The sequence below is a fragment of the Ambystoma mexicanum genome, chromosome 7q (assembly GCF_040938575.1).
Source record: "Ambystoma mexicanum isolate Mex_15411 chromosome 7q, UKY_AmexF1_1, whole genome shotgun sequence".
Taxonomy (NCBI): domain Eukaryota; kingdom Metazoa; phylum Chordata; class Amphibia; order Caudata; family Ambystomatidae; genus Ambystoma; species Ambystoma mexicanum.
The window spans coordinates 565,093,906-565,111,327 of record NC_090941.1 but is presented as its reverse complement, the minus strand read 5'-3'; the positions used below and the strand labels follow the sequence as shown (position 1 = coordinate 565,111,327).

Below are 17,422 nucleotides of genomic sequence, written 5' to 3'. Positions count from 1 at the left end.
AGGAGAGCAGACATCAAAAATAGACTTCAACTTTACAAGATTCCTCAAACCTTCATAAGTGTTCACTTTGTAACCCTTAACCCAACCATCTAAGTTTTTCAAACAGTCACACACCCAGGTAGCCCAAGAGGTACCATCATGCTTTTTGAGGGTTCTAAACCTCCTAAGAAACTGGGAAGGGGTCTTCCCAAACCTAGCTATTAATGCTAGTTTCACACACTCATAATCCTGCTTATCCTCATCCCCCAACTCCATTAAAGCATCACTTGCAACAGGGGGAAGCCCAGAGAAAAGCCAAGGAATCAACTGATTCCCTGAGATACCTTGAATCCCATGATTGTACTCAAACAGTGCTAACCAATCCAAAACATCAAGTTTAGTCTCATACATACCAATCATTTCCTTTGGCATACGGGGTCTCTTAGGGCTGGAAGACCTAGAAGACTCTGGGAGAGAAGCGTTTTCTAGAGAGAGTTTCTTCATTTCTAGTTCATGTTTCAGCTCCATTTCTCTGAGCCTTAACTCTTGATCTTTCATGGCAGTTTGTGCATCAATACATTTCACTTCTAATTCAAGTCTCATTTTCTCAAGTGCAATAAATTCAGGAGTAAGTGTAGGACCTGTGGGGGTCCCTGTGGACAGAGGTTGTGCATTCTGAGCAGGCAAAGGAGTTGTAGGGTTTCCTAGCAAGGACTCATCTACTTCTTCTAAATGAACACTCTCAGAATCATCAGAAACATCAGAATCCACATTGGCTGGAGTGGTAGGCCCTTCTGACCCACTCTCCAGACTTTTTCCCATTAACTTTGCAACCAGTTCAGACTTTTTTCCTTTACCAGAGAGATTCTTATCTCTACACATGGTTCTAAGAACCTCAGCAGTATAGAATAAAAGACTCTCTTCAGTGTAGTTTTCCATATTTGACATGATTTCTCAGTTAAATAGATTTAGTGGTGTTAGCCTTGTGGTTAGTTGAACCCAAGCAATAGCAGCACTCTAAGTGTAATCACTCTACTTCCAAATACTCACCGCTGTACACCAGTGTTAGGCAGAATCCTGTGCAGTGCCCTTAGGGACCACTACACACAATTAAGACTACAGGTGGCAATACAAGTTTTCCCTTTGGTACAAGCCTGTACTACTAAGTTATAGTGGTAGCAGTAGCAGAGCAGCCAGACTTATCTCAAGAGTATATGAGCAGTAGCAGAGATTACACAAAGGGACCTCAATTACGGTGACTAAGCAAACACTGACTCAAGGTTTCAGGTAAAAAATATAAGTACATTTATTCTTAAACCATCAGTTATAAACACAACACCTGTATTAAACTTTAAACAAAACCACACGTTAAATATACTGCAACTAACCAAATCACTTTGTACATAAGTCTCAAAGTAAGTTCCCTCTTTTTGAATGAACCGGTGTTATGAACAAAACACGATACTGCGGATACGATTGCGATCACTTTTGACAGTTCGGTCTACTAAATAAACGCGGATCCATCACATGAAATGCTACTGGGGTAAAAAACACACTTAGCACCTGAGATACCCAGAGGGAGTTGGAGGCAAAAATCACAGGCAATATTTAAGTTAGGCAGACAGTATCGAGAAACACTCAGAAACAGGAGTTCAAAAGTCAAAGGGTCGGAGCCAGGTTTAGATGACGCCGGAGGCCTGTGCCGAAGATCACACCGTTAGACAGTTCACGATTCCATAGAGCGCAAGAGTACTTGAATATTGTCAATGTTCGGAAGCAAAAGTTATAAGAAGGAGGGAAGACAAGGACGAGCCTTGGAGATGAAGAAAAGGGGTTCACCCGGTTTCCTCGACTAGAACACAGTACCTTATTTCCACGATGCAGCTGGAGCCCTGGCAGTTGTTCCTGTTGGTTTCCCGCAGACCCACGATTCCTGGAGCTTTGTTGTGATGGAGGACGTCTGAAGGGGGTCTGCACCACACAGGGATGAAGCCGGCAGCAGCGACAACGAAAAGGTGTGCTCCTTAAAAACAGGAGAGGCTGAGCAGGTGGCTATCAGGACCACTACAGCAGTGTGCAGCGATTTAATTTCGACCACGGCGGAGATCTCTGGCTGAAGAAGATGAGCTGGTTATCCCCACCAGGCTCAAAGGAAGAAGACTCCGGACTGGATCTTCTCTTAGTTGTCGAAGGGTAGATAGCTCAGGACTGCAGCAGGGCTTCACCGGGATGGGGTAGTTGCAGCAGCTGTCGTTCTCTTCGCTTCTATTCGGTTTCTTGTAGTTCCAGAGGCGACTCTGACTTCTAGCCCAAGAGACCTGCCTTTTATGCACAAAACCCCCATTCACACAGCATGGCTGTCAATCACGCAGCAGGGGGGTTGTCCAGCCGGGACAACCACCTCAGCCAATCATGGCAAAGTGCGACTTGGGTTTCCTAGGATACACTGTGCAGGGGGTGACTACACCCCTCCCTCACATTTAGCCCACCTAGACACCCAGGCGCCTCGAGGAGGGCTTCTCTGCAGAAGCCTGCCAAAAAGACGGTGAACAAAGAAGGCGAATCTAGTTTGCCGCGCAAAGTAAAACACAAGAAGGACTTTAACAAAAAGAAATTGGGAATTAACCCAACCGGAGCCAAAAGAAAGACGATTTGGTCAAGTGGGTTTATGTTCGAGGCTAATATAATAGCCAAGAACAGTACCACGTTTATTTAATATAATCGCGGTAGAAAAGTTAGAGTAGATACCACTGCCACCAGCCAAGTCTAAATGTTAAAAGAGCAAAACAATGCTCAGGGAGGTACAGACAGAAAAGGGGTACCGATTAGCCCTTTCCAGTACTCCATTTAAGAGGGGGTGTACTGGGTCTGTGGTAAAAATGACTATGTAAAGTAAATGGCAACTTTACCTTTCTCTGGGGGACAGTAGTCAGCCCCAGCGAAATGGAGTCAGAGGGAAGTCTAAAAGACAACCGTGGGTTACTACACTAAAGGTGCTGTGTAACCCATACAAGAACAGGGGCACCTGGAGTGGTGTGCTCCAGTGCCCAAGATCACACAATGAGTATAACACATAGGTCAAAACACATCTTGGTCACCGGACCTAAGCCCCACCCACCTGGTGATCCTGTTTGCCGCTCTTTTCCCCACTTAACAAGCCCCCTTCCTGGTTGCCGCTCTTTTTCCCTACTTAAGAAGCCCTCCACCCTCTTTTCCTTTGCAGATGGGGAGTAGGTGCAAGTGGATCTTGGTCACCTGGCCTAAGCCCCGCCCACCTGGGGCCTTCCTGGTTGCCGCTTTTTTCCCCACTTAGCAAGCCCCGCCCACCTGGTTTCCACTCTTTTTCCCTACTTAAGGAGCCCTCCAGCCTCTTTTCCTTTGCAGATGGGGAGCAGGTGCAAGTGGATCTAGATCACCTGGCGTAAGCACCACCGATCTTTCTTAGCCCTGCCTTTTCCTTCCTGCTCTTAACTCTTAGATCAAGGGTGTCTCTCGCTGGGGTGTCCGAAGCAAAAGGCAGACAAAGAAAAGGGCAATTCCTGTTTGGACTTGTTCGGACCAGGAGGATCCAGGGCCCAAACTCCCTCTGTCCCCACAGGCCATCCCCACCCCTCTGGTCCCCCGTGATGTTCCCTTGTGGCCCCCCCGTCTCGCACACTGGTGTTGCCTGGTTTGCTTGATTCTTCTACACTGCTCTCCCCCACCCCCCTCCAGCCTACGTCTGCAGGAGTCGGTCCTAATCATTCTGGTTTCACCATCACCATCTTGTGGCCAATGCTGGATTTGACTTTTATGGACTTCATTGATTCACGGTGCGTCACCCTTTCTCATGGTGGCCATGATTCATGCTGTTTCCATCTTCATCTTGCATCCAGACTTGTAACATTATGTGTTACTACTGACTTCGGCAATTGTATTTGTTCTCCACCTCCTTTTGACTGCTTACTCGCTGTTCTATCCTCCTCTCCCTTTCTCCCTTTTCCTATCTCCTTCCCTCCTCCCCTTACTTTCTTCTATGCACTTACTCTATCAGAATTGTCCCTGGACCTACTATGATAGCAACCTCGCCTGTCTCCCCCTCCCCTCCCCGTTTTTTCATCCCCGCCCCCCTCCGGCACTATCTGTAATGTCGACAGGCCTAGTACGATAGTCATTTGTTTTGTTCCTCCCCTCCCTTTCTTCACCCCTCTACCTCACCTTTTGTTTTCTGCGGCCCTACCAGAAATGACGTCAGGCCTAGTACAGTAGTCGCCTGTCTGTTTCCATTTCCTTCCCACTCTCCCCCTCCCTTCCTTATCTATGTCTTAGCTCTTGCTCTATCTGAAATGTCGTCAGGCCGAGTGCGATAGTTAATTTCACATCCTTACTGTTCATGGCCTGTAAGGATGTCATTGTATTTTCCCTTGAACCCTCCCTTGCCTTGAAGCGCTTTGAAACACATTGTGTATAGGCGCTATATTAATAAACTATCCTATCATATCATATAATCCAAAGGTCGAATGTTGTGGGGAGGGGACATGAGACATGCTCAATACAAACAAAAGCGCCAACGGCCAAAGACAATCCGGGTCCCGACACCAAGGCATCCCACACAACCACATAATATCTAAACTCACAACATCCAAGGTCTTGACCCCCCCCCATCAAACGCAAGTGGATGCTTAATCAGACGAGAGATATTCAGGGGGCTATAATATTCCTACAAGATACCCATCTCAATAAAACCGAAGCTGAGCAACTAGCTAGGGGGTGGGTGGGCACTGCAGTACACTCACCGAGCCACGGGAAAGGGGGCGGGGGTATCCATACTGAAAGAAGAGACAGTTTGAGAACCCTAACATTGTACTTTAGGCAGGGTTTATAGGCATTCATTTTAGGGGTAATTTTAGGCACTGCTGAATAGAATATGATTTTCTTTTTTCTTTTTGCAAGCATCTTTCATATCTGTATTTCATAAAAAACGCAATGTAGACAAGGTTTGATAGGACTTTCCATTTTGCGTGAGGCAAATGCCACTCTGTCTGCCAGATCCATCACCAGCTTGCTTTAATCTTTTGTGGTGGGGAAGCTGGGTTAAGCACGTACTCCACAAGACTTGGGGACCACAATAGCTGACACGAGCATTTGAATTTCTTTTTAAAATAATTTCCACAATTTTAGTTAAGGGTAAAAGTCTTTGGATGTGCAGGGGAAATAGTTTGCAAGGTCTTGCTGATCACTGAGGCAATGGTATTAACAGTAGTTGAAGGCAATTGCAAGAACACACAGCACTACCGCGTTATGAAAAATGCTCTCTTGGGGCTGTCTGTGTCTGAGGTTTATGATGCAATAATCAACACCAAACAAGATGTACTCGAGGCCAGTAGCCAAGCATGGGCCGATTGGAGCAAGGGGTGCAAATGTTGCATTGTTTACAGCAGAAACAGCTGCCCCTGCAATCAATGGATGAGCGTGCTAATCATGGGTGTCAGCATAGGGTTGCAGCCAGACGTAGCACATGAACCACTGCTACAAGTATTCCAAACATTGAATCATTGGCTGAGGTGGCTAATAGTGCTTTTTATGGTGTTACTGACTTGGCTATCTGGCATTTCACTATCATCAGCCCATAGCCCACCTTCCCTAACATTTGAAAGGGGAATGTATCTCATCCTCATGTTGCAACAGGTCAAGGTATGCATGCCATTTTTGAAGGGGGTTTGACAATGTGTCCGTTGAAGAGCCTCCCATTAAATCTTTCAGAAGCGGATGTGCTTAATGAGGAGTGTTTGGAGTTGCAGCTCTTAGCAGTAGGTCAGGGGCTGTAACCCCATTGTCAATCGTCCATGTTGGAATGGCTGGCATACCAACTGTATCTCCCCAACATCTTCCACTCCTGTGGTCTATGAATCGGGCAATGTTGATTACTGAGATGTTGATTATATTCCACCTTGGCTCAACAGAAGGCAGAGAGTTATATCTGAGAACACCGATACTGAGCCCAAACCCAGCTCTTGAAGTGAGCCAGAGGGGCAGATGGAGGGGCAAACAAACTTTCAAACAGTAAATATTTCACAAAGCATGTATCCTGTCTCTACTCTTTGCGACATCCAGTCGGGGAGACAGAGAGGTGCAACCGGGTAGATTGTCATCAAGCAACAGAAACACCAACCAGGCTGTCACAGCTATCACTTACGGAAGCAAGGGAACAATCTGGGTACCCCAGCAGTGCTTGGCGATATTAAATGACATGTACAAGAATGGGACCAGCATACATTGAAGCAGCCCCCAGAAATCGGCAAACACTCAGCAACATGCCAACACTGTCACCCCCGAAGTGGGAGGTGTATTAAGCCTGCAGCAAAGTACTCCAAACAGCAACCAAAGCTGTAGAAGTGGGACGATTACCAAAAGTATGCCCCAGGTCCTGGTATCATAAAGGAACTTTCTAGGGATCTGCGCCCATAAGAGGGGGATCCAAGGGTGAAAGGCATCACCCAACGTGCAATCAGAAAATAACCTTTGTTTATTACTTTGAATACATCAGGCACACGGCGGCAAGAGACTTTTTGTCGAAAATAGACTTAACCGCCGAAGGACCTGATACATGAAAGCAGAACGGTTGGCTCGTGCTGGGAAAGCTTGAGCGTGTGCTGTGCTCCGGAATCCTACCTTGTCCCGTGCTTAAAACCTGGTGAAGGGAGACCCCGACCACTGCATCCTGACTTATTATTTGTGAACACTTCCTTCTTTCTTATGAACATTATCCCACACTTCTTTTGGTATTTAGCGTACTGTGTGGCAATATATTTCTCCAGCATGGGGTCTGGCATGGATTCACATGCTCATGAATATTCCCTGTCGTCAGGCTGGGAATCCTCGGTAAAGAAAAAACCAGTATCAGTTTCGTTTCTGATCTGTCTTTCGTAGTAATAACCAATCACTGGTCTCTGCGTCATACTGACCACAGCCAATGACTGCCCTCTACCTAAGCACCGCCTCTGGCAGCCATCTTCAGATTTCTACCGCACGTTCATGTGTTGGGATCCCCGTGCTATTGCTCTCGAGCGTTTTTTCGGTCAAAAGAGCCTCAAGCTCCACCGACTCTCCATCCGATCAACGGGGACCCGTGTCGGATTCGTCTGCGCCCCTCAAGGGTGAAGATTTCGTCGAGCTATGCTTTTGGAGGACTCCAGAATTCGGATTCGTCTGCGCCCCTCAAGGGTGAAGATTTCGTCGAGCTATGCTTTTGGAGGACTCCAGAAGTTTCTCAGGCCCGGACATGGCCCAGGAGAAGGGAAGCTCGACGCCCGGAAAGCTGTTCAGGATCTGCCCTGGATGCCAGCTGCAGAACGTCTTTAAGGAGGACGAACACTCCTTTTGTCTCTACTGCTTACATGAGGACAAGACGCACTTGGAGAAGGACTGTGCGTTTTGCGGCAACATGTCGGAGCGGACCATGAAGGACCGCCATCAACGTCTCGCCAACTGGCTGGAAGGGAAGAGCCCGTCAGGCGAGAAGAAGAGGAAGAAATCCGAGCGGTCTTCTAAGACCTTTGAGGACGCCCCGGCGACGGGGGTCCAACACAAGGCCAAGCACCGCGAGTCCGCTGGCACCGGGAGCGCCGAACGGTCGGGCTCTACGGGCGCCAGGCAGGGCGCACCCTCCCCGGCACCTTCAGCCACGAAGGGGGGCACCAACGCTCTGGGTCGGGTAAGAGGAAGGGAGAGCACCCGGCGAAGCTCCTGGAGAGGCCCCGGTCGAGCTCGAAGGCCCCATCGGAGGGGGAGCGAGGCAGTGTCTCCCCCCCAAGGATAAGGCGGTGAGCGCACCTAAGGTGATGAAGGCCTTAATCCATCCGGCCAAGCCCTCTATCGATACTGTCGCGGCGGCCCTGGCTCAGCCTGTGGAGGCTACACCAGTGGTGGCGACCTCGGGGCTCAGAGTCTCCCTGCCACCTCGGAGGGAGTCCTCTTTTGTGCCCATCGATAGGACCCCCGTGAAACCCCCGGCGGGGAAGGAAAAGGGGGGGCAGGGCGTCGTCGTAGATTCGGCCCCAACCTCAGAGGAAGAGCTGATTGAGGTGTTAAGCCACGGCCTTGGCGTGGAAGAAGACCGGCCCGTCGGGATGGATCCCGACGCAGGCGACGACGACATCGTCGAGGGTGCTGACGGGGCCCCTGATCGCCCGTCGAATTCCCCTCTGCCAGTGCCGCAAGACAACTCGGCAGCCATTTTGTTGGCTATACAGTCCTTATGTTCAGAGATAAGGACGAGACTACCGTTGCCGACGGAGGAACCTCTCCCGTCAGGGGATCCTGAACCGGGACCTTCTGGTGCTCCCCCAACCAAGAAAAGAAGGATTCACCCTCCACCTCCTTTTCAGCCGTCGCGACCCGTCCAGCCCTCCTCCCCGTCCACCCGAGGGGATGATACGGGGACTGACACGGCAGCGACGGGTACGGACGACGAGGTATACGACGAGGATCTACCGTCGTCACCTCCCACCAGGGCTTCTCTGCCCGACGAGATTGGATCGTTCCACTCCATGATCGCCAGGGCATCCGAGCTTTTCCAGCTCTGCCCTGAGGAGAAGAAAAAGGAAGGATTCCTTTATCAACGGAGCGAGGCCAAGAGGAAGACGGTCCTCGCGGTGCCTCTACTGGACGACATTTGGGATGAGGGCCTCGCCCTCCTCAAGAACCCTTCCACGACGCCAGCTAGAAGAGACCGGTACGAGAAGAAGTACCGGGTCCCGGACGCGGCCCCCCTGTGCCTCCGGGCGCAGCCTACCCCGGACTCTGTCGTCTCCGCGGCGGCCAGGAAGAAAGCGGGGGGGGGGGGTGCGGCCTCCACATCGACTTCCCCACCGGACGGCGAGGGAAAGAAATTGGACGCTATGGGACGCAGGGTCATCTCGTCGGCAGCGACGACGATTAAAGCGGCCAACGCGTTGGCTATCGTGGCCCGCTACGACAGGGAGTTATGGTACAAACTGGCTCCCCTGCTGGACTTCCTACCGGACGACAAGAGGGCGGATGCCCTGGAGATCCTACAGGAAGGCGAGGTGGCGTCGGACCACGCCATCACTATTGCGACGGACATCGCCGACACTGGGTTTCGCCAGTTGGGGAACGGCGTGTGCCTTAGGCGGCGTGGATGGCTCAAGGCTACGGACTTCCGTCAAGACGTACAGACCAGAGTCCTGGACATGCCGTTCGATGGGAACAACCTGTTTGGGAAAACAGTGGACGATTCCCTCCAGGCCATTAAAGCGGACACTGAGACGGCCCGGGCCCTTGGGGTTCTGCAGCAACGACGGACGCCCTTTCGGAGCAGCGGAGGCAAGGGCGCCTCCAAAGGTTCCGGCGGCGGTTTCTCCACCTACCGTCAAGCGGCACGCTCGTCGTCTCAGGAGGCCTACAGAGGACGAGGCAAGTCTGGCAGACCCCGCCGTCGTCGCCAAGGAGGTCAAGGCGGCAAAGCCTCCTCGAAACAGGATTGAACCGGCCGTGGGGTCGGGCCCCCACCGAAGCACCCCGGTGGGAGGCCGGCTGGCGAGCTTCGTCAGCGTGTGGGAGTCCATCTCCACCGACCGTTGGGTGCTGGACGCCTTAGCCCGGGTCCACGCGCTCGAGTTTCAAAGAAGGTGCTCGCGCGTCCCCCCCGTGGCCAGGAAAGAGCTTCACGTCCCTCAGCTTCTCCTGGAGGTAAAGGCGATGCTCAGGAAGGGCGTCATCGAACTCGTCCCAAAGAGGCTTCGGGGCTCCGGAGTTTACTCGAGATACTTCCTCGTGAAGAAGAAGACGGGAGGATGGCGCCCCATCCTAGACCTGCGACGGCTGAACAAGTTCATCAAGGCGCAGAAGTTCCGGATGGTCATCCTCCAGCACGTCCTGGGGCAGCTGGAAGAAGGAGACTTCCTGTCGTCGTTGGATTTGGAGGATGCCTACTTCCATATTCCCATTCTAAAGGGGCACCGAAAACTCCTCAGGTTTGTGGTCCAAGGGCGTCACTACCAGTTCAAAGGCCTCTCCTTCGGACTACGGTCGGCACCCAGGGTATTCACCAAGTGCCTTGCACCGGTGGCGGCGCAGCTGCGCCGCGAGGGGATCCACGTCTACCCCTACCTGGACGACTGGCTCATCCGAGCCAAGACGAGGGAGCTCGCCGTGGAGCACACGGCAGGGACCGTCCAACTTCTCTCGGACCTGGGATTCTCCGTGAACTACGCCAAGTCCCACCTGGTACCCGCGCAAAACGCACTGTTTCTGGGAGCGAAGCTCGACACAGTGTCCCTTCTGGCCTCCCCGTCGGAGGAAAGGACCAGGTCCATCCTGGGCAAGGTACAGCGGATGTTGGCTTCCGACGCGGCCAAGGTGAGGTCCATCAAGTCCCTCCTCGGAATGATGTCTTCTTGCATCTACCTCATTCCCATGTGCAGGCTCCGGATGCGCCCATTGCAGGAGTTCCTGGACGCGCGCTGGATCCAAACGACGGGCGGCTTCGAGGAGAGGATCACACTCGACGAGAGTTTCCGCCGAGCGGTCTGGTGGTGGGGCACCCGTGCGCATCTGACGGCGGGCATGGACTTCCGGACCCCAGACCACCAGGAGACAGTGACCACGGATGCCTCCCTGGAAGGGTGGGGAGCGCACACCGAAAATCTGCACGCGAGAGGCCTCTGGCTCCCGACGGAGAAGTCCCTCCATATCAACGTCCTGGAGCTCCGTGCAGTGTTCTGGGCCCTCAGGTCCTTCCTTCCGTCCCTCAAGGGCAAGGTGGTGAGGATCTTCACCGACAACACCACCACCATGTTTTACATCAGGAAACAGGGCGGAACCAGGTCACCAGCACTGTCCAAGGAAGCGCAGGACCTGTGGCATTGGGCGGTCACCCAAAGGATGTTTCTGGTGCCGTTTCATCTGGCAGGGATAAAAAACACCATCGCCGACTCACTCAGCAGGGAGCTGATCTCGTGCCACGAGTGGGAACTACGGCAGGAACTAGTGGATCGCCTCTTCCGACGGTGGGGCACACCCCAGATTGACCTGTTTGCGACGGCGACGAACTCCAAGTGCCGGAGATTCGCCAGCAGGTTTCCCCAAGCGAGGAGCATGGGCGATGCCTTCTCGTCCCCCTGGGAGGGCCTGTTCCTCTACGCGTTCCCTCCTTTGCCACTGCTAATCCGGCTCGTCAACCAGCTCAAGAGGTCACGGTGCAGGATGATCCTCGTCGCACCTGCGTGGCTGAGGCAGATATGGTTCCCGGACCTTCTGGACTTGTCAACGTCCCCGCCAATCAAGCTGCCGGTGGACGCGGATCTACTCTCCAGGGAAGGAGGCGCCATCCTCCACCACGATCCGAAATCGCTGAACTTGCAGGCCTGGCTCCTGCAGCGCTAGAGTTTGGAGGATACGACATACCGGCCGACTGCAGAGAGGTTCTTGCAAAGGCCAGGGCGTCCTCGACTCTTAAATGCTACGGACACAAATGGAAGAGGTTCTCTGTCTGGAGCCGCACAGAAGATTAACCCTCTACGGATTATGGCTCCCCAGGTACTGCCGTACCTGCTGACGCTGGCCAAAGCTGGACTGGCACACGCGTCCATCAAGATTCATCTTGCTGCAATCTCCCGATACACCAGAACCACGGGGCGGACGTCTCTGTGGTCTCATCGTCTGGTGAAAGAGTTCATGAAGGGACTGTTCAGATCGTTCCCGCCGGTGAAGGCTCCGGCCCCGGCGTGGGAGCTCAACGTGGTGCTGACCAAGCTCATGGGACCTCCGTTCGAGCCTCTGCACTCGGCCCCGTTGAAGTTTCTGTCGTGGAAAACAGCGTTTCTTGTGGCCATCACCTCCGCACGACGGGTGCGAGAGATCCAGGCCCTTTCCTGCAAGGCCCCGTACTTGACTTTTCACGACACGAGGGTAGTGCTCAGGACGCACCCCTCCTTCATGCCCAAGGTACCGTCGGACTTCCATCTCAACGAACCCTTGGTGCTGCCTGTGTTCTTCCCGTCGCCTTCGTCGCCGGCTGAGAGGACTTTGCACTCGCTGGATGTGGCTAGAGCGCTGAAGTTCTACGTGGACCGCACGAAGTGTTTTCGGAAGACGTCACAACTCTTTGTGAACTTTGGACCTGTCAATCAGGGGAAGGCTCTCTCGAAGGCTTCCATTTCCAGGTGGCTCTCCGGCTGTGTCATGTACTGTCATCGGTTGGCAAACCGACCGCTGCCTGGCCGTCCGAGAGCTCATTCCACCAGAGCGATCGCAGCTACCACGGCGTACCTTTCTGGTGTGCCCCTGCTGGACATATGCAGGGCTGCTACGTGGAGGTCGACGCACACCTTCACGAAATTCTACTGCGTCGATCGGGATTCCAGGGAGGAGTCCAGGGTCGGCCAAGCAGTGCTGCGCAACCTGTTCGCCTGAGGTGAGCCTGGTGAGGAGGTAAGATGCTTAATGTTGAGTTTGATGTAATGCTTAATGTTGAGCCTTTGCCACCTCCCGTGGTTGTGCATGTGTGTACTGCTATGTATTCTTTATTCATGAGCATGTGAATCCATGCCAGACCCCATGCTGGAGAAGGAACAAGTTACTTACCTGTAACTGTTGTTCTCCAGCATGGGTCTGGCATGGATTCACATGCGAACCCTCCCGCCTACCCCTCTGCGGCTCTTCACTTGGTCATACTGCCACTTCACGTGCTTCCAAATCTGAAGGTGGCTGCCAGAGGCGGTGCTTAGGTAGAGGGCAGTCATTGGCTGTGGTCAGTATGACGCAGAGACCAGTGATTGGTTATTACTACGAAAGACAGATCAGAAACGAAACTGATACTGTTTTTTTCTTTACCGAGGATTCCCAGCCTGATGACGGGGAATATTCATGAGCATGTGAATCCATGCCAGACCCATGCTGGAGAACAACAGTTACAGGTAAGTAACTTGTTCCATATTTTTTAGTATAGGCCCTTTTTATTTGACAAAGATACCGCTAGGACTGCCTTATTATTGTTTGATGGTCGAAGCTAGCACCCATCTCAGATTTATGATTAGATAAGGTGTTTTTCCAATTTACCTATACAGATTAATAAACACCCTTGAGCTGTGATCACTTGTGTTTGTCTTTACTTTTGCCACCATGAGTTCCTTACACATCCCACAAGGATCATGTGTATCCCCCACCTTATGCAGTGTATTCACCAAACCCCTCTTCGACCTTCTGGGTTCCATCGGCATATGGTATACCAACCATGCCGCTGGCACACCAATTCTCCCCCTGTCAGGCATCTACGACAACGATTCCATCACCCTCAACAAAGCCTACATGACAAGCCAGGCATGGATGGCCACAGACCGTCTCTGCCTAAATGACAACAAGACAGAGCTCCTGCTTGCTGGCTCCCCAGCAGTGCTAAAGAAGCTCAAAGTCCAATACAGCTCCCTCAGTATTGATGGCCTACGGATCCCTGTCTCTACCTCAGTGAAAACGTTGGACATCCACCTGGGTGCCACCCTCTCACTAACAAGACAAGTGAACTCCAGTGCCTTTTTCGGCCACCTACACGACCCAATTGATTTATGCTGTCGGGCAACTCCTCACACCAACCAGTAGCCTCACCAATGCTCGAGCAATCATTGGATCAAGGCTCGACTACTGTAACGCCCTCTGTGCAGGTACATCAAATCAGAATAACAGCAAGATGCAGGTGATCCAAAACAATGCTCTACGTTCCGCCCTCAATATTCCGAAACGAGAGCATATCTCTTCTGCAAGAAGGGAGGCCCACTGGCTCCCCATTCAAGAAAGGATCATTTCAAAACTCTCTCCATCACAAAAAAATGTCTGTACCACTCAGCACTCATCTATTGGTCACAAAGAATTGCCAGAGCCAACTCGAACAGACGTGTAAGGTCAGCCCATTCTCACCGCCTCACCAAACTGAAATTTAAACGAGCTCGAGAAGGATGCACTAGCTTCCTCACGGTGGCAGCAAATCACTGGAACTCTCTCCCACCTGCCCCAAGAGCAGAGACCTCGTACTGGGCATTCCGCAAAGCCTTGAAAAACTGGCTGTCTCCTTAACAGTGGTGCCTTAACAATATGAGCTCCATCTATGTAAAAACTGTTTTTCCCCTATGTCCCTGTAAATGCAAAATACAAATAACTTCAATAAACGCCAAAACTATTGCCATTGCCAATGTTTGTTTCCTATTTTATGCAGTGAGCATTCTTAATTCCTATTTTTTGTTGGGAATATTTACCTGTTTTTATGTAGTAAAAGTAGGCAGTCCATTGCTTATTTACAGGGCTGGTTGTTTCCCTTCTGCTGGCCTTTTTAAACAGAACAAATATTGTGCTTCCTCTAGTACATTCGCAGTGCTGCCATGCAGTTGGTCCAGACTCTCCCAAAACATTCACATATACTTTTTTCTTGGGTTGTATCCAAACACATCGCAATATATGTTTTGGTGTAAGAAAGTCTAGGCTTCAGAGTAGGAACTGGAAGACCTATATTGACTTCAACCCCATATGAAGGAATGTAGCAACCCTATGTTAGCCATGCAGTAGAATAATACCGGCTTTCAATGGTCCACACACAAAGTATTGCGACTGCTATTGAAAATGCTAGTTTCATTTTTTGTTTTTCTAATTCTTTCCTTTTCCTTAGGTGACTGGCATGACTTGTGCATCATGTGTCAATAATATTGAATCCAGGCTATCCAGAACCAATGGCATAATACAAGCCACTGTAGCACTTACCACCAGTAAGGTTCACATACAGTTTGATCCTGAAATTATTGGCCCACGAGATATAATCGGGATCGTTCAGGTAAGAGATGCAAATGAATTAAGAGATGCACAATGATGATGAATTGAAAAATGCACTGTGTCATATAGGCTTCAAGCAAAAGACCATAAATCAACACACCTAGGCAGTGCAAGGATGTATGCTTTCCCAGCAATGTGCTGCTTTGCCCACCCGCCCTCACCCTTCGCTTAAATGAAGATCTGGCTTTTCTGGGTTAAAATGGCATCCATGATGCCCCTTTGCTATTGCTGTCCTTGCAGCTATCTGTGAAATCATATTGCAGCACTGGGCCCTGTAGACAACGAGCCTAGTGTCTAGTAGGATGAGATATTTAATAAGAAGCACTGGAAGCCAGTGCCAGCTAGGACAATGTTCTATAATTAATTCATTGGAAGAACATCTGATCCCTTTAATCGTGTTATGGTTCAATTTCAAGTCCTGCTATACCTGTGCACTTTTAACTTCCTTCTCTGTTTGCTGGGCAGACACCATCAAAGGGCTTTACAATGAAAATGCAGAATGTTTTATTTATTTACCTTTCAGCATAGGTACAATAAGTCCTAAACTGGTGGTATGTGCTCTAGGAACTTGATTTTTCTTCCATTATGTCTTCTATTATGTATCTTTGTTTAAAAGGGGAAAATGTTTTTGCAAAACTAAAATATTGTGGCTCATTATTGGTGTTTTAACTACCATTTTCTCAGGCACATTTATTTATTTGCATTTATAAAGCACACGAGCAGCCCAAGTATTGAGGCGCTGTTCAGTCTACTTTATTTCTAAACTTATTTGTTGTGATGGCAGCCCAAACAGGAGAAGCCTGCGGTGTGGTACTGGCCTGTTTGAGAGTACAATATGTATGGTACGATGATGTAGTTCTCCTTCCCACCCACTTCCAAATCAAAAGCAATGCACCTTAAAGTCAGGGATCACAATGCAGGGAAAGAGAATAAGGAGGAAGAACAGGGAGGAAGGGATGAACCGCCCTGGGCAAAATGAGAAAGGAAAAATCAGGAATGTCGCAGGGAGCTACGAGGACGCTGCTAAGGGAAACCCCCGTTCCTGCAGAGGTCTAGCCGGATTCCAGCGGAGAAGAAACCAGTCCAAGTACGCAAACAAAAGTTTAGGCCAGAGGTTCCAATCGGGTCCATGTTAACAGCACAGAGGAACGGGCTGAAGCATATATTAAGAGAGCAACCAAGGGGCCATAACGAGGAGTTCCAATTCGGTCCTGTCACTAGTACAGAGGAACAGACCGAAGAAGAATCCAGGAACACAGAAATACGCATAGTTGCCAACATGACCCATTCCAGTCTGTATGTGCTTATCCAGTCCTGTTTTATTCTTTGCATTCTAGGTCTTGAAGTTCCACTTTTCCCATTATAAAGCAGGACTACAATTCCCAGAATACAAAGAAAAACCGGGACTGGATAAGCACATACAGACTGGAATGAGTCATGTTTGCAACTATGAATACGGTTCAGACAAGTCTCTCTGAAAAAACATAAACTTCCAGATACTCACAATTGTCAAGCGCCGTCCTGGTCTGCGCGAACCCTCTTTGGAGATCCTCCTGCACCGCGTCTGCTGAGACCCGGAAGCGCCTGCTGATGTCGCTATGGAATTCTGCGTGAAAGCGTAGTGCAGCGGCCTCTGGGAAGTGTAGGCCAATCCTGTAAGGGCCAGGAACCGTCCAGCTAGCTTCCAGCTAGCCAACGTGCTTCCAGAACGTGGACCTCAACATTATTGTAAGCATTTTTCTTACTTGGGCTGTTCTCCATTTACTTAATTACTTGCAACCTCTGGATCAGCAAATTATGTGGGTAAACCAGGACTTGCAGTCTACAAATCCATTGCAGAAACAAAAGTCAGAGGCTACATGTATTTTACTTCAAACAAAAACCAGCAAGTTTACATTACTGGTAATCCAGCATCTTGTAGACTTTTTTTTTTTTAAACCATGTTTATTTTTGGTTCGAAGGCATGCAAGTAATTTCAACATAACATTTGCCAACAATAATCACTTAGGTTCTGCATTTTACTTGTGTTCATGTCTTACAGTTCGTAGGAGTTCGCATTGCCTTCAAGGATTATCAGTTTCCCCCCTCCTCCACTCACCCTATCTTTTTATCCCCCACCCCCTATAAATCCCTCTCCCCCCAACTTTAATCACAATTTTACACTTTAGAGTTCAGACTATTTAGAATCTATTCCTGGCGTTAGTGTCTCAATGTCTTTATGTCTGGGAGAATTCAGGTGACCTGCGTGTTCCGGAGTAGGCAGCGTTTGAAGAAATGAGCTTCTCTGTCACGCACATGTTCATGGAATGGGTTCCAGGTAGTTAAGAATCTTAGATATTTACCGTTACTGGTAGCGCATATCTTCTCCATGGCCATTACTCCCCAGATCTTGATCGACCACCATGCTGAGATTGGGACCTCTTTGTTTTTCCAGTTTTGTGCAAGGGTCATTCTTGCTGCCGATAATAGGTGAGTAATAAGCTTGGCTGTCGTTCCTGACATTGCATATTTACCTTCTGTACGGACTCCTAATAGAATTGTCTTCGGAGATCTCCGCAGTTCAACCCCTGAAATGTCCTTTATGTAGCTTAGTATTTCTTTCCAGCAGACGGTAGCTTTAGGGCATGTC

At 50.2% G+C, this 17,422-nt stretch overlaps 1 protein-coding gene across 2 annotated transcripts in view; it reads left to right on the top strand.

Annotated features, from left to right (window-relative positions):
• Positions 1-17,422, top strand: part of ATP7B (ATPase copper transporting beta) — a 1,159,214-nt gene that overhangs the window by 468,334 nt on the left and 673,458 nt on the right. For both annotated transcript variants that reach the window (XM_069640108.1, XM_069640109.1), the window contains exon 5: positions 14,633-14,794. In XM_069640108.1, the coding sequence (XP_069496209.1) occupies positions 14,633-14,794 (162 nt within the window). The remainder of the gene's footprint in view (positions 1-14,632; positions 14,795-17,422) is intronic.